General features: G+C 39.0%; 2 protein-coding genes across 3 annotated transcripts in view; one reads left to right on the top strand and one right to left on the bottom strand.

Moving 5' to 3' along the window:
- Window positions 1-1,120: 1,120 nt before the first annotated feature.
- Window positions 1,121-22,763, top strand: part of LOC307190041 (uncharacterized protein) — a 63,781-nt gene continuing 42,138 nt past the window's right edge. For both annotated transcript variants that reach the window (XM_079928798.1, XM_079928797.1), the window contains exon 1: window positions 1,121-2,201. The gene's annotated coding sequence lies outside the window, so the exon portion shown is untranslated. The remainder of the gene's footprint in view (window positions 2,202-22,763) is intronic.
- CCDC83 (coiled-coil domain containing 83) overlaps window positions 16,589-22,763 on the bottom strand; it is a 45,195-nt gene continuing 39,020 nt past the window's right edge. The window contains exons 10-12 of the mRNA XM_079928796.1: window positions 22,523-22,602; window positions 21,644-21,843; window positions 16,589-17,353 (exon numbers count right to left, since the gene is read on the bottom strand). Coding sequence (XP_079784922.1) covers window positions 17,195-17,353; window positions 21,644-21,843; window positions 22,523-22,602 — 439 coding nt within the window. The 3' untranslated portion in view covers window positions 16,589-17,194. The remainder of the gene's footprint in view (window positions 17,354-21,643; window positions 21,844-22,522; window positions 22,603-22,763) is intronic.

Raw genomic sequence — 22,763 nt, 5'->3', positions numbered from 1 at the left:
CTGTAGGAGAGGAAAGACTCAGGGAGAGAGCCCAAGGAGCCCAGCCAGCAGTCTTCAGAGGCAGGTGCAGGAATGGCCACGCCAGTGTTTGCTGCTCATAACAGCTATTGCTAGGAGCTGACCTTTTGACAACTATATTGAAATGTAGAATTTGGAATTCATGGTGGACAGAATTTGCATCACTACGGGTCCAAAGTACAAATCAAGGAATGACAATTTGCTTCGTCCGATAAAGGTACGATAAACTGGTGTCATATTGACGTAAAAGGAAGACGAACGAAATAGCATCATGTGAAATGATAGAAAATACATTATTATAGTCTCTGTCCCTGGTTCCTGGCACAGAGCTCCTAAAACCCCTATTATTTCCTAAGTGATAGGCGAGCGCTAAGAGCATCTTTTGTTCTAATAGTTGGTCTTTGACCCTAGTTCCTGACGCAAAGCTTATAAATCTCTTGGAATTTCCTGGGTGATAGGAGTGTTTTTTGTTCTAATGGGGCGACTCTTGATAGGTTCCTGGATAGCTTCAGGATGGGGGCCAGTCAGAAAGACCAAGAGATGATTAGAAGCTTGGAACTTTCAGCTGCAGCCTCATCCTCCAGGAAGGGGGAGGGGGCTAGAGACTGAGTTAATGATCAGTTGTGCCCTTGTGAATGACGCCTCCATAAAAATGCTAATATTAAGGAGTTTAGAGAGCTTCCAGGTTGTGAACATACCCATGTGCCAGGAGGGTGGTGCACCCCAACTGCATGGGGACAGAAGCTCCTGCATTTGAGACTCTTCCAGACTTTGCCCTATGTGTCTCTTCATCTGGCTGTCCATCTGTATCCTTTATCATATCCTTTATTATACAGTAAACTGGTAAAGTGTAAGTGTTTTCCTGGGTTCTGTGAGCCATTCTAGCAAATTATCAAAACCAAGAAGGGGGTCAGTCACAGGAGCCCTGATTTATAGCTGATCAGTCAGGAGTACAGGTGACAACCTGGACTTGTAATTGGCCTCTGAAGTCTTGTGGGGGGAGGCAATCTCGTGGGACTGAGCCCGTAACCTATGGGGTTTGTGCTAAAATTTGTGTGGAAAACCCACACATCTGGTGTATATTGTAAGTGTGAGTAAAGGAGAAACAAGTGTTTTTCTCATACAAATAATGAACCTAATAACTGAGGTGTTTCTGTGATTGAGATGGCATTTCAAAAGAGTATTTATGTAAGCCAGTTTTACTAGCATCATATATCTATTTGGGGAAGGGGGATGGAATTCCCTCCAACAAATACCAACATAAATTCCAAGTGAGTTAAGTATAAATGTAAGGAACTATAAAGATGAAGGAAAATACAGGTGACTATCTCAGTCAAATAGAAAAAGGGGAAGGATATGATTTAAAAAAACAGTTCACCAAAGATGAAATACTAATGACCGATGAAAAGAGTTTAGTAGTAACTGAAAAATTCAAATGAAAACAACAGTGCTTTCCAAGTGTAAGGCTGTTCTGAGTGTTTTTGGACAGATTGTTCATTTAATCAAGTCTGTGAAGGAGGCACCTTTGTTATACCTATTTTATAGATAAGGGTACAGGCCTAGCTGCTGGGGTAAGTCACTTACTGTGTGATCCTTAACAACTAAGTGGTTGAGCTGCAATCCTGAGCCCTTATGGTCTGGCTCCAGGTCTGCCATAACCACTGTGCTGTATACTGTTACGGAGGATGCCATTTTGCTTGTCAGACGGCATCTGTATAACAGCATGGGCAAGAGTACACAGAGTTTGATTGCTAATCTAAAGCTGAAGTGAGTATAAACCAGTACACCTTTTTTGTTTTTGTTTTTTTTTTTTTTGGTGATATGTTGTCAGAAGACTTGAGAGTTCTTACCCTTCACCCAGCAATTATACTTTTAGAAAATGTACCCAGATGAATAACCTGGGTGTGGGGTTTTAGCTAGGGGACTTCAACTGCTGTAAAGCACATAAGTTTGAAAATAGGAATTGTTCATATCAGAGACTAAGAGATCAGGTTAATGGAATGCATTCCTCCCTGAAGCCACGCCCACCCATCCCTGCAACACAAAGCAGCGTGAGTGTCATGGATTAGTTTACATCAGCAGATAGTAGACAATTAGAGACTCAGATCTTTACTGTTATCATTCCAGATTAGAAGCCAGTGTACACTACCCCCAAGCTCTGCCAGTTGCCAAGCCAACCAAAGGTAAGATATGTTTTCAACCCTCAGGGAAGGGTTGGTCTGCTGACAATGAGGTGGAGGGAAGGAGTCTCCACTGAAGACAGGAGGAATACTGGTCTGAAGTGCTTAGGAGAACAAGATTCCCTGCCGGCTACCCAGTAGAGAAGAGGGGCTCCCACTCATCGGCAGGAGTTCTACTTTCATATGAAATTTAGAAGGTAAGTGGAACTGCCCAGGAAACTTGTCCTGTGTTATGGGAAACTAAAGGACCCACAGGCATTTTTAGTTTCACAATTAACAAGCAGCTTCTCAGGCGTAGTTTCTCAATTGCAGCCTTACCATACATTTTCACGAAGTTTCGCCACTTGACAATTTTCTCCTCAATTTGTAGCTTCCAGAGAAGGGTGGGGATTATCCATCACATGCTGGATTCATCTGTCTGGTTGGCTCCAGCCCCTCCCCTTCAATCCTGCACTTTAACTGCTGGAATCCTTCAGTGTGCTTGTATGGCTCAATGCTCATCAAGTATTCAAGGTCTACAACAATTTCAACCTTTCTCATACCTCCATTCTAGGTACTTCTGCTCAGGCATTTTCTCTTCACTGAATAGAACTCGAGTTTTCTGCCCCTTTGCATCTATACGTTTAACCTATTTTCACTGTACAAATCCTGTCACTCCTGGGAGGGAAAACTAGTAACTCATCATTTTTAGGGGCACTGTAAATTAGTCCTTTCAGAAAGCCATAAAAATATTTGTATCCTTTGCCCTGTTATCCCACTTCTGGAAGTCTAAAGAAATTAACCCAAAGTATGGGAAATATGTGGAAGAATACAGCACAGTGATCAAGATTACCAAAGGAACAACTGTGCGGGCTAAGGATAAGTTCAGTGATGAGTCCCAGAGAATATTTCCATTAAAGGGTAGTAAAGAATTAATGGAGACCAGGAAAGAACAGTCAACTAGAGAATAACCAATAAAGAGATGTCAAGGACATAGTTGAAGTCAGGAATAGTCAACTCAAGTGAAATAAAGCCTCAAACTTGCCCATTGGACTGAGCAGGTAGGAATTTAAACCCTACCCCTCGCTATACCGAGGCATTGCAGGGACCGAAGACAGATTACATGGAATCGAGGAGGTGGGAAGAATGTAGAGGTATCAAGAAGCTTGGTTATGAACTAAAAAAGGTAAAGGACAATAAGCAGAGGGCATACAGGCCAAGGAAGAGTTTTCTTTAAGATGAAAGTAAATTTACTTTGTTCATCCACTTGACACTTTGAGAGCCTTCTATGAGCCAGTAGTTTTAGGTGTGAGAAACAATAAACAAAGGTTTTGTGGACTGTGGCAGGGCACCAAGCTCAGCACATGAGTCTCCTCCCGGCTCTCGGGAGAGGGATGCTATTTGTTCAGTTTGGGAGAGGAGGGAAAGTATTTCTGACCCTGATGCCAATAGCTTGGGTGGCTATCAAAGCCAGGGTCACAAGGGATGCAGGGGAGCAGTGCTAATCTGCACAGCCTCCACCTGGCCACCCTCACCCCCTGCTGCCACTGCTTCCTGCCCGTCATTTGAATAAACGTGTTTCTACAGAAAAAAGTTTTGCTTTTATGGAGTGTATGTTCTTGTGAGAATAGTCAGTGGACAAATATTTCATGACATGATGAGTACTCTGAAAAAAAGGGTGAAGGGATAGACTGATATGATCAGAGTACGGTGCTACTTTCTATAAGTTATCAAGGAAGACCTCTGATGAGATGGCCTTTGAGCAAAGACAAATGAAGTGAGGAAGCAAGAGGGTAAGATGTGGTGACTGGCTGCCCTCCCCACATACACAGGCAGAGGAAAGACCAAAGATCCTAAAGGAGACTATGCTTGGCTTCTCTGAGCAGCATCAAGGATACCAGGAAGGCTTGAGCAGAGTGGGTGAGAGGGAGCTTGGTGGGAGCAGAGGTCAGAGAGGTGGCAGTGGGCAGGGCTTTCTAGGTCATGCTGAGGTTTGGATTTCATTCTGAGCTGGGATGCCACTGCACATGTTGAGCAGAGGATTCTTTAAGAATTTTTGTTGGCAAAAAGGTCACTGTGGCTGCTGTACTGAGAGACAAAAGAAGGAAATGGCAAATCAGTCAGGAGACAATGGTAATAGTCCTTAAGTATGAGCAAAACTTAGGCCCTGTGAGGATTAGCTGGAAGAGCTGACCAAAGATAAGACACAAACAGTAGAAGGAGCATTTACTGAAGGTTGACCAAGGTGACAGGAGACTTCTGAACTCCCCTTGTCCCACAGGCACACTGAATGTACAGCTACACGTGGAGCAATTACCTCTATAGGAAATGTAGTCATAGCTGAGCAACCCTTACACATCAAGTGAATGAGAACAGAAATACCCACATCAAAACACATAGGTAAGGCTGAGACACACTTTCACCATAAACTCCACGCCAGCACAGCACCAAACAATTGGGAGGGAACGTCTAGTTCCAGCTTTTCCCTGAGGAGTGAAGGGTTTGGATCCCACATTTAGCACCTCAACTTTTAAGACTCCCACACAAGGGATGGGCTCCCAAAACACCAACAAGGCTTGCATTTATGAGATCCACAGCACTGGCAATTTATGAGATGGCTTCACTGGTGCATTCTATCAAACAGATAACGAATTAATACCAACACTTCTCAGACTCTTCCAAAACAAAAAAGAATACTTCCAAACTCTTTATCCTGATAATAAAACTGGGCAAGGTCACTACAAGAAAAGTAGAAGCCAATATGCCTGATGAACATAGATGTAAAACTTCAATGGAATATTAGCTAATCAAATTTAAACAACTGTGGATCATGTAGTACTGTAGTATATATTGACTGAAAAAAATATACATATAAATGTTTTCCAGTGGTCAACTGTACTTAGGAATATATTTAACCAAGGAGGTCAAAGGTCTATACACTGAAAACTGTAAGACACTGAAGAAAAAAATTGAAGACATAAATGGAAAGCTGTTCTGTGCTCATGCATTAGAAGAATTAATATTGTTAAAATGTCCACCCTACCCAAAGCACTCTACAGATTCCATGCTAGCTAGCCCTATCCAATAGCATTTTTCACAGAAATAGAGAAAACAGTCCTAAAATTTGTATGGAATCACAAAAGATGCTGAATAGTCAAAGCAATCTTGAGAAAGAGCAACAAAGCTGGAGGTATCATGCTTCCTGATTTCAAACTACATTACAAAGCTATAGTCATCAAAACAGTATGGTATTAGCATAAAAACAGACATCACATCAGTGGAACAGAATATAGAGCCCAGAAACAAACCCCAGCGTATATGGTCAATTTTCAATATAGAAGCGGAAAATATACAATGGGGAAAGGATAGTCTCTTCAATACTTGATGTGAGGAAAACTGGATTGCCACATGCAAAAGAATGAAAGTGGACCCCTATCTTACACCATATACAAAAATCAACTCAATTAAAGGCTTAAATGTTAAGACCTGCACCTGGAAAACCTCTAGAAGAAAACATAGGGGGTAAGCTCCTCATCATTGGTCTTGGCAATTATTTTTTGGATTTGACACCAAAAGCAAAGGTAACAAAAGCAAAAATAAAAAAGTGGGATTACATCAACTAAAAAGCTTTTGTGCAGCAAAAGAAACTAAACAAAACAAAAAGAAAAGGCAACTTAATGAACAAGAGAAGATATTTGCAAATGATACATCTAATAAGGGTTAATATCCAAAATATATAAAGAATTCATAAACTCAACATCAAAAAAAAAGTTTAAAAATGGGCAGAAGACCTGAATAATTATTTTTCCAAAGAAGAAATACAGATGGCCAACAGGTACATGAAAATGTACTCAGCATCACTAATCATCAGGGAAATGAAATTCAAAACCACAGTGAGATATCACCTCACACCTGTGAGGCTATTAGGATGGCTGTTATCAACAAGACAAGAGATGACAAATACTGGTGCGGGTTTGGAGAGAAGAAACCCTAGTGCACTGTTGATTGGAATGTAAGCTAGTACAGCCACTATGGAAAACAGTATGGAAGTTCCTCAAGAAGTTAAAAATAGAACATGATCCAGCAATCCTACTTCTAGGTGTACATCCAAAGGAAACAGCACCGTTATCTCAAATAGACAACTGTACTCTCATGTTCACTGCAGCATTATTCACTACAGCCAAGGTATGGAAACGACCTGTCTGTTAACAGATGAACTGATAAAAAAAATTGTGATAAATATACACACATGATGAAATATTCCATCTTTAAAAAGAAGGAAATCCTGTCATTTATGACAAAATAGATGAAACTGTGAGGCATTATGCTAAGTGAAATAAGCCAGAAAAAGCAAAACAATTACTGGATGCTATCACTTATATGTGGAATTTAAAAAATAATAATAAATAGAAACAAAGTAGAAAATTGGTTTCCAGGGGCTGGAGGGTGGGGGAAATAGGGAGAGGTTAGTAAAAGGATACAAAGTTAAAAAGAATAAGGTCTGAGGATCTAATGAATAGCATGGTAACTATAGTTGATAACACTATACTGTGTAATTGAAATTTACTAAGAGAGTAGAATTTAAATGTTCTCACCCTGCCCCCCACCAAAGGTAAGAATGTGAGGTGATGGATGTGTTAACTTTATGGCAGGGAATACTTTCACAATGGATACGTGTATCAAATCATCACATTATACGCTGTAAATACCTGAAATTTTTATTTGTCAATTATATCTTAATAGAGCCGAAAAAAAGAATGTACTAACAGCATTAATTACTTAGAGTAGAAGGAGTTAAGGAAGTTTAAAAAAAGAGAGAGGAGATAGGCTGAAAAATCAGTGGGAGGAAGGGGAAAGCTGAGTGGTCCGGAGTGGAGGTGAGATGGGCTGGGAGGTGGAAGAAAGTCAAATGGAGAGCCTGGAATACAGGTGTATACGGAGGACAATGTGCAGAAAATGCTCTTTTTTTGAAGAGCATTTTCTTTCCCTTCTGAAAGCATTTCCATGATTGAGGAAAGCACCTGCTTCTTGATGAGAAAATGCAGCATAGCTGTAACACTGTGGACTCTGCAGCCTTGCTATGAGTTTGAACCCTAGTTTGGGCAAGTTACATACTCTCCCTGTGCCTCAGTTTCATCTATAAAATGGTATAATAGTGCCTACCTCATAGGGCCAATGTAGTCAATGAATTAATAAATGGAAGCATTTTAAAACAGCCTGGCACATGATAGAAGTTCAATACATACTTACTATTCTTACTGGAATGCAGAATAGCTTGTGGTTAAGAGCCTAGATTCTGGAGACAAAACACCTGTGTTCAAATCCTGACTGTCTCTTACTAGCTGGGAGACTTTGGGAAAGTTACTAAATTTCCCTCTGCCTGTTTCTGTATCTGTGAAATGAGAATGATTAGAGACCCTACCTTCATAGGATTATAAGAAGGATCAACTAGGTTAATGTAAGTAAAGTGCGTTTAATAAGTGCATTTAAGTGTTTGCCATTATTAGTCTTACTAAAGAACCTTTGAAAATATCAGGCTTTGGATTTATCCAAGCTGTTCTGTTTGCATAGTTGATGTCAGCGCAGTGCTGGTGGAGGTTCCATGAGCTGCTTCCAAAGCAGAACCCCGAGCCCCTGACTCCACATGACCTCAAGCAGGAGTCCTGGGTGCTGAGGCAGCTTCAGCAATACTTCAGTTTGGTGTGACAGAACCCTGTTTTGAAAACAGCAAGCCCGACAAATCTAAGTATACTTAGGTCGGCAGTTTTAGGTGCCCTCAGATAAAGCAGAATACTTTCTAAAGTAGTTTGAGCCCTTTTTAAAATTTATAAGAGAATAGATACCGCAAAGACTTATTTAGTGTCCTGGAGACTACATTTTACTATTGAAAACATTGACTTCAATGAGATTAATATTCATGTCAGTCTCTGTTTTAGGATTAGGTTTGGCTGTGTGTAACAGAAAGTTCACACCAACAATGATTCAAACAAGACAGAAGTTTATTTTCTCTCGTGAAAGTCTGAGTGGACATGGCAGCTTTGCAAGGTTGTTAGGTGTCCACTTTTAGGTGTTGGGTGTCTTGCTGTTCCACGGGCCTTAAGGTGTTCCTCTCATCACACAGTCGACTGTGGCTGAGCAGCAGAACTACATTCCAAGCAGCAGGATGAAAGAAGGGGGGAGAAGGGGAGGGAAAGGGATGACCCAGAAATTGTGCACAACATTTATTCACCTTCCATTGGCCAGAACTTTGTCACGTGACTGCAAGGGAAGCTGGGAAACAGAGACTTTAATTGGGGTGACCGTATTCTCAACAACTAAATGAATGTATTATTATTGAAACGGGGAGAATAGATTTGAAGGAAAACTAGCAGCTGCTATCGTAGTCGTACATTTTTTATTAAAAGAATTGCTAATTTCTTGAACCTTTTCTGCTCAATGACCTCAAAACCCTACCATGTCACATATTGTAACTTGAGATCTGAGATATCCTAAAAAAGAATTATAGTTTATAGTTGTAGAATTTAAATATTTCAAAGGAGTTAAATGCAAAAAAAGTTAAAAGCTTATAAAAGGAAAAATAAGCAAATCCAAACTCTTAGTGTTCGGCAGATGTTTCAAGCATGTTGGAAATGTGTACCTTCTGAATAGATTTTAGGCCCTGCTATATCCCAAGTTGACATTTTTACATAAATAGCGCAAAAGCCACAGAGGACACTTTTTAAGTGGCTAGGAGAAAATGACCCATGCAAAATGAAATGTAGCAGTCAAAGAACATCAAAGATCTGAAGTTAATTGCACACTTGCACCAGAACCTCAAGTGAGGCCAGAGCCCACCATCCCTCTGATTTGGTGTCTGAGGGCTTTAAAGATAAAAACGCTTCGCTGGCCTCTGTTAGTCAGGCAGAGGGGAATCCAACAGAGTTAATTTTCATTCCTCTTAGGAGGAGGGAAATGTTGCAAGGCCTAGCATATTTTTATAGCTGAGACTATACAAAAAGATGGCCCTAACCCAAGAAGGCGAGAGGTCAGTGAGTTGAGCAAAGGATTTGAGGAAGGAAATGCTGACAAAACCTTTTACTAAGAATCTTTGAGTATATCTGCATCTGCAGTCCTTTCAAACTTTTGCTGGCTGGAAGTCTGGAAACATTTCCATGTGAAGAATCTTTTAGAAGTATCTTGGATGTTTTTTAGCACTTACGTAGATCATAAGAACAGAATGACCTAAAACATAACCAATCTAAAGAGTCATGGTCAAAAAAGCAGCCTTTCTGGGAACTTGAGCCTCACAAAGTCACAGGAGCAGGAAATGGAAATACTTAATCAAGTTAAAGTCACTAATATTTAGAAAGCCTCTGCTGCTTGAGGGCACAGTTCCTTGTGTCGAGTGCAAAAGCCAGTTTTATTCCAAGAAAAATACAGAGAACTGTTGTGTTGAGATCTAGTAAAACAAGCAAGGATCAAGCAGGCCTTTAACAAACAGCCCTTTATTGCCACAAAAATCCCCTTGGTCTCCCTGACCCTGAATCACTCCAGTGTCTGACTCTAGGATTCAGAAAGAAACAAAATTGTTACCACTGACCCACAGTGCGGAGTGCCCTTCCTCCACTGCACTCGTAAGAATTTTGGAACTGGGTTTACTACTTGTCCCTACTGCTGTAGATCTGCAGATCCAGGGCAGGGCTTCTTAGAGTCCTCACACGAGTGGGTGGCTGAGCCCTCTTTCCAGCCACCCTGAAACGAATTCCCCCCTAGAAGTGAGTTCCTCTGCTGAGTTTCTGACTAACCTCTCTATCCAAAACTCTATTCCTTGTTCTCCAGTTGTTCTCCCTCAAGATTGAGGAGTATCAAAGAAAAGGGGAGATTGTAATTGATCAGGATCCTATGGTGCCTTCCCAGGACAGACTCTTGCTATGTTCTCCACCTGCATCTTGTTTGTAGAAAAACTTTAGCCTCCTAGGCCCTCCCAGAGTCCCAAAGAGCAAATTTAATCAGAGAAGTGAGAAAATGCAGAAAGGAAAACAAGCAAGACAAAATAATAACAGTTTAGCCATTAAACAGTCCAGGACCTTTAGTTCCTCTTCCAGGGCTGTGGATAATATTCTGAGCCATGTCCTTGAGCTGTTCTGCAGATACTGAAACCCCCACCAGGTGGAGGAAGTTAACTGCATTTTGACCCCAAGCACATAGACCCCAGACTGGTGGGAACCAGAAGGTTGATGACGTTGACTTCCACTTACCTCACCACCAACCAATCAGAAGAATGTCCACAGCTGATCACCTGTCCACACCTGCAACCCTCTCCCTCACCCTCTCTTTGAAAACCTTTCCCTGAAAGCGATCAGGGAATTTGGGTCTTTAGAGCATTAACTGCCCATACTCCTTGCTTGGCCCTGCAATAAATGCTGCACTTCTCTTCACCACAACCTAGTGTCAGTAGATTGCCTTTACTGCACACAGGTGAGTGGACCCAAATTTGGTTCAGTAACAACCAATTTGGTTCAGTGAGCCCCTTGATACAAGCACGCAGGGCCCAGCTGCCATCAGAGCTTTTTCGGCGCCTCACAGCATGTGATGGATCAGACACGGGCACACTCTGTGCACCTTTGAGTGAATGTACTGTAAAGACAAGCAGAAGTCTTAGGCCTTTCTCCCAGAGATTGCTGTTAAATTCAGTTATCATTTCAACTGCCATGTATTGCATATCTACTGTGTGCAGGTTACATGCAGTCTCTGTCATCCTTGAAACAATCCTTCAATACAGGAATTGGGTCCATGTAATACTGAGGAGAATAGGCTTGAAAGAGGTGAAGTGACTGCCCGAGATTCAAGGCAGCCAGCCTGATCCCAGAGTGTTTCCCCACACGCCACCCAGTCTCTTTACACCTTAATTTCTTCAAACCTATCTTGTTCCTGGGCCACAGTAAGCACATTCCCAGCCTGATGCTAAGGCTGCCAACACCCTGTCCCGTCTTCCCCAGTCTTGAATGACAACATATAGAACTCACATGCTTGGTTTTTCTGAGAACTGAAACCAACATAAAATTCTCCAAAACTCATCTTAAATTTCTTTTCCAAACCTATCGCTAAAGGTGTGAAAAATAAAGTATTCTGAGTTAAACACAACCACCGCACCACCTAGAATATCCTGTTCTGCCATCTCCCACTTTCCTTTCTTCCTTCTCTGCTGTTAGTGTTTAAGAGTGAAAGCAGGTTACACCAAGGCTGAGAGGCTCCTTGACCCATCAGGCACTTTTGCTGGACCGTGAATATCTTGAGGAAAGGGGCAGTTTCATGTTGCCTCCCTCATGTCCTACACACAGTGCCTGGGTGCAAAGATTCATTTGATAAGTGGTTTGTTGGATAGGTGACACTGATGGGAAATTCACAGTGGTACAACTTTATTGAGATTTCCTTGTAATGTAGTCACCTAACAGGGCTACCACCCTAAGCTATTAAGAATCTAGGTTGTTAGGAAAATCCCGAAGATTTGTTTTAGAGATACTGCTATCTGCAAATTCTAAACGCAAGGAATAATATTAACAGAAGAAAAGAAAATTCTTCCCCTTTTCCAAAGGATGCCTTTTCCACTCTGACATCTTGGCAGCAAACAGGACTTTTAGTCATTTGATATTTTCTTCTGATTCAATTTCACATTGTGAAGGAGAAACTGCCACACCTAATAAATAAATGCTGGAATCCTACCATGTTATGCCTGGCTTGTTTTAATAATCTCATGGTCTGAACTTTCCAAATGTGAAAGTCAGTTTCTGCTGACCTACTGAAACCAATGAGCTGTCACATAGGCTATATTTGTTGGTTACTGGGAGCTCTTTGGTTTGTCCCAGTGGAAGGTCAGTAAGTTTTTTTTTTTTTTCCTACCCAAGAAAAGTAAAGATCTTATCTATAAAAAGTTTACCTTTCTTTCTTGAAAAGAAAATTGGCCAGTTCACTCCATATTGTTACTAACTTTTCCAAGGACGTTTCTGTTTCTGTTGACCTTTGAAAGATTGTCCTAACAAAGTATTCTGCCTTCCTGTCAGGAAACACTCTTGCTGCCGTTCACACTGTCACTTCATGGAGTGGATTGGAATATGGTTATTTGGGGGGACTTTTTTTTTTGGCTGTGCCACGCGTCTTACAGGATCTTATTTCCCCAACCAGGGATCAAACCCGTGCCCCCTGCAGTGGAAGCATGGGAGTCCTAATCACTGGACAGCTAGGGAATTCCCTGGGTGTGTGTGGGGGGGCTTTTTTTTTTAATCTTTCTGAAGTATAAAACATATCAGTCACGTACCCAATCTTAAGTGTCCTGCTTGATGAATGTTTGCGAAGTGAACATGTCCATGTTAACTGCCACTCATCAAAATTACCAGAAAACTCTTTCATGTACCATCCTCGCCATTCCCCTCCACAAAAGTAATCACTCTTCTGACTTCTATCATCAAGATTAGCACGCTCGTCCTGTTTTTGAATATTGTGTAAATGGAATCATACCGTATGTGTTCTTTTGTGTCTGCCTTCCTTCACTCAGTATTACGTCTATAAGATTGATCTACATTGCTGCATATGGAAATAGTTTGTTCTTTCATTACTGTATAGTATTCCATTGCATGAATATAGCACAATTTACTTACATATTCTACTGCCGATAGTCTACTACTGTTTCAAGTTTTGGCCTATTTTCAGTAAAGCTGCTAGGAACATTCTTATCCCTGTCTTCAGGTAAACATAACCACTTGTTTCTGTTCCATATTAAGAGTGAAATTGCTGGAGCATGACATACATATACACATATATGTATACATGTATACATATATACATACATATATATGTTCAGCTTTAATAATTACTGCCAAACATATTCCAGAGTGTTTGTGCCAATTAATACTCCCATCAACAACTATGAGAGGAGTTCAAATCACTCTGTATCCTTGTCAGTATTTACTATTTTCAACTTTTAAGTTTTAGCCATTCTAGTGGGTGTATAGTATATCGTGGTTTTAATTTGCTTTTCCCTCATCACTGATAGTGTTGATCTCCTTTTTAGGCTTCCTAGTCATTTGGATATATTCTTCTGTGAAGTGCCTCCTCAAATCTTTCTTTCTACTGATTTGTACAAGTTCTTTATATATTTTGGATATGATTTTTTGGTTAGATATAGGTATAGTAAATAAATTCTCCCAATATGTGGTTTGCCTTTTGACTCTCTTAATGGTGTCTTTTAATGAAAAGAGATATTAATTTTAATAAAATGCAGTTTATCAGTCTTTTTATGATTGGTTATTTTTATGACTTTTATTTTTCCCAGGGAGGTGGTTGATACAGGGAGCAGTAGGCTTGATGGAGCCATGTGGAACACTACCAAATCCACATTTACCCACGTACCAGATGTAGTTTAAAATTTCAGGCATAGGCTTTGAGGATCTATTGGATGTGCACAGGGGAGCATGAAAATATTCTTATATTTTCTACTAAACGCTTTATTGTTTTACGTTCCATATTTAGGTCTCAGATTCACTTTGAGTTGATTTTTGTGTATGGTATGAGGTAAGAGTCAATGTTCATTTTTTTTCCAGCTACACAATTGCCTCATCATCATTTATTATTAAAAAAGACCATGCCCCCCCCCGCAGTGAATTATAGGGGCATCTTTGCAGAAGTCAAGAGACTGTAAATGTGTGGCTTTGTTTCTGGACTCTCTATTCTGTTCCACCGGACTGATTCTTCATCTTTGGGCCTGTAGTGCACTGTCTTAATTACTGAAATGTTATGTTAAGTCTTGCAGTTTGGTAGTGTTAAGGTCTCCAATTTGTTGTTTTACTTCAAGATTGTTTTGGCTATCCTAGGTCTTCTGCCTAGGTTATAAATTTCCATAATAATGTTACAAAAAACTTGTTAACGTCTACAAGAAAATGCTAGCATTTTGATTTGGATTGCACTGAATCTATAGATCAAGTTGGGAAGAACAGACATCTTAACTCTTTTGAATCTTCCACTTCATGATAATGGTGTATCTCTCTGTTTATTCCATTTATTTAAGTTTTCTTTAATTTCTCTCAACAATGTTTTGAAGTCTTCAGCATAGAAATTTTGCTTATATTTCATTGCATGAATTCCTTGATATTTGACGTTATTGATTCTATTTTATTTTTCCCAATTGTTTGTTGCTAGTATAAAGAAATACATTGGATCTTTATTGACCTTGTACTCTGTGACCTTGCTAAATTCACTTGTAAATTCTAGTAGTTTGTAGATTACTTTGGATTATCTACATACAAAACCTTGACATCTCTAAGACAATTTGCTTCTTTCTTCTAATCTCTATGCTTTTAATTCCTTTTTCTTGCCTGGTTAGAATACTCCAGTTCTAGTCAACACTGTTGAATAGAAGTGTGATGGTGAATATATGTCTTGTTCCTGACCTCAATGGGAAAATGTTTAATATTTCACTATTAAATACAATTTTAGCTACAGGGCTTTTTTTTTTTTTTTTTTAAAAAAGATATTCCTTCTTTGCTGAGAGCTTTATCATATTATTATGAATTTTTATCACACTGTTAAACTTTATCAAATGCTGTATCTAGTGAGATGATCATATGAGTTACCACCTATGTTCTGTTCATTTTACCCTTGATTTTTTTATTTTGAGATAGCTTTAGAATCACATGCAGTTGTACAAAAATAATACAGACAGATCACATGTACTCTTTATCCAGTTTCCCTAAAAATAAGCATTTTTTCCAAAATTATAGTACAATGTCACAACCAGGATATTGATATTGATATAATCCATTGATCTCATTCATGTTTCCACTCTGATTACTGAATATTAAACCAACCTTGCATTCTTTATTCATGAAATATTATATATTATAATATTGCTAGATTCAATAAGCTAATATTTTGTGAATGATTTTGCATCTATCTTCATGAGAAATACTGGCCTTTAATTTTCTTTTCCTGTAATGATGTTGCCAGGTTTGGGTATTAGAATAATATTGACCTCATAGAATAATTTGGAAGTGTTTCTTTTTTCTCTGTTCTCTGAACGAGTTTGTGTATATTTGGTATTGTATCTTTTTGAAATGTTTGGAAAAATTCACCAGTGAAGCAAGCCAGCTGGCTTCTTAAATTTTTTAAATGTAGATTGGATTTTTAAAAACATATCTAGGCCTAAATCAGAATTTTTGTTTCCTCCTGTTTTGTAGAAATATTTTTCAAGAAATGTGTCCATTTCATCTAAATTGTCAAATTTATGGGGAAAGTTTTTTTCTGCTTAATTTCCTTTTATCCTTTTAATAATGTCTGTAATTCTGTAGTGATGTCTCTTTTTCATTTATTTCCTCTCTTTTTTGATTAGTCTTACTATGGGTTATCAATTTTAATTAACCCTTCAAGGAACCAGCTTTTGACTTTGTTGATTTTCTCTTTTATATGTCAACTTTCTATTTAATTAATTTCTGCTCTTTATTTCCTTTCTTCTACTTTCTTTGGGTTTATTTTTGCTGCTTTTTTTAGATTCCTGAGATGAAAGCTTAGATGATTGAATTTTCAAACTTTCTTCTTTTTAATACATGAAAGGTTATAAATTTCCCTTTAAACATCACTTTAACTGGTCCCCACAAGTTTTGATGTCATATTTTTCATTATAATTCAGAGTATTTTTTCCTTGTGATTTCTCCTTTCACACATAGGCTTTTCCGAAGTATCTTGCTTACCTGAAAATTACAGCTTTGTTTTTGTTGTTGTTGTTTTTAGTTATTTCCTACTGTGGTCAGAGAACCGTTCCATGCATTTCAACTTTTTGAATATTTGTTGTCACTTACTTTATGGCCCAGGATATAGTCTATTTTTGTAAATATTTTATGTACACTTGAAAAGTATGTGTAATCTACAGTTGTTTAACTTTTTATATCCTTAATGATTGGGGTTTTGTTTTGTTTTTTAATCAGTTATTGAGAGAGGTGTGGTAAGACCTTCAAGTCTAATGGTGAATTTGTTTCTGCCTGTTTTCTTTTTTCTTTTTTTATTGTGGTAAAATATACATAAGGTTTACCATATTGCTTTTTAGTTTGGTAAATTTTGTTTTATATATTTTGAGATTATATTATTATTTAGAATTGTTATATCATCCTGATGAATTAATTGCTTATTATTGTGACATATATTTCTTCATTTTCTTAACACTTCTTACCTTAAAGTCTACTTTGTCGAATAGTTTGGTCACACCAGCTTCCTTCTGGTTAATGTTTGCATGGTGTATTTACTTTCAATCTATCTGTGGCCTTATATTTAAAACGTGTTTCAAAAGAAAGAAAAAAAAGGCATTTCTTGTAAAAAGCTTTATAAGTAGAACTAGCTTTAAAATGGAAAGCTGATGCCAAATTCAGGCACAGTCAGAGTGTCCTTGGCTTGTGGTACCAATAAGAGGGAAGGAGTGATGACCTTGGATAGAGACTCAGCAGTTTAGACTTGATATAGCTGATGGGAGATGGACCTCCCTGTTGATGGAATATTTTTGTAAAAGAAATTACCACCCTCAAATTTGTTTCTAAAATGTTTGATTTTCATTATAGTGTTAGGTTAAAGAAGAGTAGACTTGAATTGTGGACTGGCTATCTATCATTCAGCACCCTCAGAGGGAAAGATGTGTAGTCAGTGCTATGTAGACCTCTAAATTTTCTCAGAAAATTCCTAATTGAACTATTTCATATTGGCATCCTAGATTGATCAGTAAATTTTTAAGTGGTAAGCAACCTCAGAGACCATCTTGGCCCACTGTCATGCTCCTCTGTACTTGAATATGGAAATATAAAGTGTACTTTCATTTTTGTCACTCAGGCCATGCAAGTAAATGAATAGCTGGATACTCAGATCTTTGATTTTAAATGTAATTATGACCTTTAGAAATAACTGCTTTGAAAATGGACCAAAGAGTAAATAAAATGGGTGACTGATATACCTCAGTTCCCAAAGGAAATGTATAAGAAGCTGTTTTTACTTTGCAGATTTCAGTCTTAGAGAAAAGACTTCATCATTTTATATGTGATGTGGCTTTCCGGGCTCCTGACATCGTCATAGAATTTGACTGGAGTCTCCTCTTGGGAATGAATGGGCATTTTCTTGCTCTCCACAGTCATGAGCTTCACTTCCAGGGGGCCCAAGTTTACATAATCCTATGGTGAACAGACACAGAGGAGAATAGGAGAGGTTATTCAGCAAGTTACCAGCCTTCATAGATCAGGTTTTATTTACTATAGTTGGCCTCTATATGACAGATTTCATTGCCCTCCTGATTATCTGAATGCTGTATGACATGTGAAATATGAGAGCTACTGTAAATAAAAACCACTCAGTAAAGTTATATACCCAGTGGGGGCATGGTAGGCAAACCTCCCAAAGAGCAGGCAGCAAGGCTTGCAGGCTTGTCTTCTGGGGGCTTGAGCCGGGGAGGGAACATCAACTACAGCAGGGAGATATATTCTCTGCAAGCTCTTTAATTGGTAAAAGGAAGTAGGAAGTATTGGCTGCATTTATATAGCCCTCTGCTGGCCAGGATATAACCACAGCAGAGTTTTTTATATTAATCAAGAACAAAATGAGTGATCTGCAAACATCTTTGACGATAAATATCTTTTTTTAAATAAATTTATCTATTTATTTATTTATTTTTATTTTTGGCTGTGTTGGGTCTTCGTTTCTGTGCAAGGGCTTTCTCTAGTTGCGGCGAGCGAGGGCCACTCTTCATTGCGGTGCGCGGGCCTCTCACTGTTGCGGCCTCTCTTGTTGTGGAGCACAGGCTCCAGACGCGCAGGCTCAGTAGTTGTGGCTCACGGGCCCAGTTGCTCCGCGGCATGTGGGATCTTCCCAGACCAGGGCTCGAACCCGTGTCCCCTGCATTGGCAGGCAGATTCTCAACCATTGCACCACCAGGGAAGCCCGACGATAAATGTCTTAATATTGAGCAAATCTACATGGGTTTTGCACATTTCACAGGATCTACTGTAGATATAAAACTTACCACATTCTGTCAAACTGAATATAGTTTCAGATATCAACAAACAGAATTAGAAGTCTAATTTATATGAAATCCCACAGCTAACCCCAAACTGACTTGAAACAGCTCCAGCCATACCCAATGGGCCTTCCTCTGGGAAGCCTCTCCAAGCTGTAACTCCTTCTTTTGGATTCCTTCAACACTTCAACATGAGTGCCCACTATGTGCCAGGCTGTGTACCAAGTGCTGGGGCAAAAGACTGGTCAGGGAGACAGATACAGGTAGGACATTCCTCCTGTACAGTAATCAATGATTTTATCAGTTTTCTACTAGCATGTACACTATTTAGGGTAGGGCCTGCCACATAGGCGTCTTTGAGACTTCATTTTTTCCTGTTCTTCCCCTTAAATTCTCAAGCATCTAACAAGTACCTGGCATGTTGTGAGGGTCTCAATAAACATTTATTAGAATTTAGGAGAGTCAAAGAATGAAAAAGGAAGGCAATGTTTTATTAATATTTCTCAAAAATTCATATAACTGTATGTAGCTTTTAAAATACATAATTGCAGAGCTACAATAAATGCGAGATAGGAGAAAAGTAAATTGATGGAAGTCTACCATATATTTCAGAACCATCTGGAGCAGGATTCTGAAGTAATAGACTCTCTTAGTCTGCTTGAACTGCCATAGCAAATACCACAGGCTGAGTGGCTGAAATGACAGAACTTTATTTCTCACAGTTCTGGAGGCTGGGAAGTCCAACATTAGGATGCCAGCATGGTTGGGTTCTGGTGAGAGCCTCTTCCTGGCTGGCAGATGGCTGCCTTCTCACAGCGTTCTCACAAGGCAAAGCCTCTTCTTATAAGGCCACAGTCCTATCAGGTGAGGGCCCATCTTCATGACCTCATATAACTTTAATTAACTCCTAAAGCCTGTATCTCCAGATACAGTCATATTGTGTGTTAGGGCTTCAACATGTGAATTTGGGGGAGGGGTGGGGACAAAATTCAGTCTGTAGCACATACAGTACCATTTCCACCACATCAAAAACTTCCGTGGAAAGTAAGGTCTTAGAAGAGAATGTAGGCGAAACATTCTCTGACATAAATCATACCAGTGTTTCCTTAGGTCAGTCTCCTACAGCAATAGAAATCAAAGTGAAAATAAACAAATGGGACTTAAACTTACAAGCTTCTGCACAGCAAAGGAAACCATAAACAAAAGGAAAGGATAACCTACGGAATGGGAGAAAATATTTGCAAACGACACAACCAACAAGGGCTTAATTTCCAAAATGTACAAACAGCTCATACAAGTCGACAACAAAAAAACAAACAACCCAATCAAAACATGGGCCTAAAGAGACATTTCTTCAAAGAAGAAATACAGATGGCCAATAGGCACGTGAAAAGACGCTCAACATCGCTAATTATTAGAGAAATGCAAGTCAAAACTACAATGGGTTACCACCTCACGCTGGTCAGAATGGCCATCATTAAAATGTCTACAAATAACAAATGCTGGGGAGGGTGCAAACCTCCTGCATGGTTTGTGGGAATGTAAGTTGGTGCAGCCACTATGGAAAACAGTATGGAGGTTCCTCAGAAAACTAAAAATAGAATTACCATATGATCCAGCAATCCCACTCCTGGGCATATATCCAGACGAAACTATAATTCAAAAAGATACATGCATCCCTATGTTCATAGCAGCACTACTCACAATAGCCAAGACATAGAAAAAGCCTAAATGTCCATCAACAGATGAATGGTTAAAGAAGATGTGGTACATATATACAATGGAATACTACTCAGCCATAAAAAAAGAATGAAATAATGCCATTTGCAGCAACATGGATGCAACTACAGATTATCGTACTAAGTAAAGTAAGTCAGACAGAGAAAGACAAATACCATATGATATCACGTGTAGAATCTAAAATATGACACAAATGAACCTATTTATGAAACAGAAAATCAGGGACATAGAGAATAGACTGGTGGTTTGCCAAGGGGGAGAGGGGGTGGGAGAAGGGAGGAGTGGGAGTTTGGGGTTAGCAGATGCACACTGGTATATATAGAATGGATAAACAACAAGGTCCTACTGTATAGCAAAGGGAACTATATTCAATGTCCTGTGGTAAACCATAATGGAAAAGAATATGAAGAAGAAGAATGTATATATACATATACATGTATAACTGAGTCACTTTGCTGTACAGCAGTAATTAACACAACATTGTAAGTCAAATAGAAAAGAAATTTAAATAAATTCAACGGATAAAAACATAAAAAGTAAGAAGGTTTTTCATTCAACCAAATGGTATGCAAGTTTGGAATTTTATAGACAGTTGTCCACTAGCGTGAGGTTATTGTAACATACAAGGCGTCATGATTCCAATATACTCATGGGGGTGTTTGAGTGTTATAGAGACTAGAGCTTTAGTCTTTAAATTATCACTTGATGGTAGCAGGACTGAGTTGTACTTAGTTAAAATGGTTTTTGTTGATTTATTCAGTTTCTTTTGCTTTCTTAATTACTCTTTCTCCTACCAGACTTTAAGTTCTAGGAGAACTTTCAAGGTTATTGGTAGTACCAAGAGGGAAAACAGCAAGGGGTGGATGTGAAAGTGACTGGAATGTACCAAAAAGTTTTAAAATTAAAAGGCTTGATAATCTAGGTTTCACCTACTGGTATATGTGACTGTTTGTACTTTCCAAAGATGGTCATGCTATCATATACATCCTATCCCACGTGCTTTTCTTACAATATGATGCTGATCTTCCTCTTTCAAGATGCAGGACCTGCACTGTTTCTCTTTGGGTGGAACTTTGTAGCTACATCGACAAATAGAATATGATGGAAGTGTTGATGTCCGATTTCCAAGGCTAAGTCATATGAAACATTTGGTCTCTGGGACTGATTGCTTTGGAAGAAGCCAGATACTGTAACAAAGGGACAATAAAGGTGCCCTGTAAGGAGGCCCATGTGAAGAAGAACTGAAGCCCCCAGCTTAGCGAGCATCAACTTGCCAGCCATGTGAGTGAACCACCTTGGAAGTGGATCTTCCTGCCCAAATCAAGGCTTCAGCTAAATATAACTGCACCTTCTAGAGAACCCAAGTGAGGACTGTCCACTGGAGACCTTCCCAAATTTCTAACCAACAGAAGCCCTGAAAGAGAATAAATGAGTTATTGTTATAAGCACTAATTCTTGAGGTAATTTGTTATGTAGCACTAGATAACTTACATGGTATACTAGTAATGGATGTCTATAAATGAATATATGTAGTAAGTTGGGCAAAGGTAGGAGTGAAAATAGTATCTAGTGACAGACGTGAATGGTTGGCAAATTTTACTAATAATTGCAAATAGAATTTTTCAGCATCCATACTTCAGGTTAATTTTCTCCACTAACTAATAAAGCAACATTTTCTCTAGTAGTCAAGATGTTTTCTCATGAATCTTACCTTGAAATCCCGCTCATCCTCATACAGTAAGTATTTCATATCAGAGGCTCCAAACTCTATGCTTGAACTCTCTTCATCTATCTTCAGCTGCTGGCTGTATCTGCTGCTATCCTCATGACTAAGATGTAAAGCACTGCTCCCAAGTGCTAAGCTCAACAAGTCTCTACTTTTTACTTCTGCAGGTTGCAATTGTGACTTTTCTGGGATGAGTGCAAAGAAATTAATTATGTACAATTTTTGAACAGATTAAAAATACAATACATACTTTGTCACTTATTTTTTCAGTTTTAGGTTTTTTTGAATTGAAATATGGTTGCTTTACAATGTTGTGTTAGTTTCTGGTATAGTGACTCAGATATATATATATATATATATATATATATATATATATACACGCTCCTTTGTCACATTTTAAATTTGAAAGACCTTTGAGAATCTCCTGGAGGAGAAAAATTTGAGAATTAGAAATGTAGAATCTAGGTATTAAAGTGAGAGTGAGTCCTATTATTCGAAACCACATCTAGGTTGTATTTCCTTCTGTTAGCTAATAAGTTATAATAATCACATGGGGACCTGTGAGTGTGTTGGTATTTTGGTTGGTTGGCTAAATTGGAGCACAAACCATGCCAGTGTAGACATCATTCCATCCCTCTCTACTAGTGTCTATTTAATTCATTGTGACACATGGTGACTTTGATTTGAAAAGTCACTAGAGAAGGGAGATGGGTTAGGTAAGCTCTGCAAGCACAGAGAAATATGGAGGAGCTGGCAGGCATTATTCCCTGAATAGCTCTCTGATATAAGGTTCCTGTCCATAACAAGAAGCGCAATTAAGTGTTTGTCAACTTTTTAAAAATCACCATTACAATAAAATAATACCTATATATGTTTCTGGCAACTCCAAAGGCATTTCTTCCTGTGCCACTTCCTGTCCAACAGCTTGAGCAAGATATAGTCGCCTAAAAACAAATAAGAAAAGTAGTCTGTCAGTCAGCAAATATTGTACCACCTGCTCAGTAGTGTCTTATCTCTCTGCTGGGTGCTGGAGACACAGATGAGAAAGGGGCATCAGGCCCAGTGGGGTGGCAGACAGGCTTACAGTGTTTGATGGTGATGGTTT

The sequence above is a fragment of the Stenella coeruleoalba genome (assembly GCF_951394435.1).
Source record: "Stenella coeruleoalba genome assembly, chromosome: 8".
Taxonomy (NCBI): domain Eukaryota; kingdom Metazoa; phylum Chordata; class Mammalia; order Artiodactyla; family Delphinidae; genus Stenella; species Stenella coeruleoalba.
This window is presented reverse-complemented; position numbering and strand designations above follow the sequence as displayed.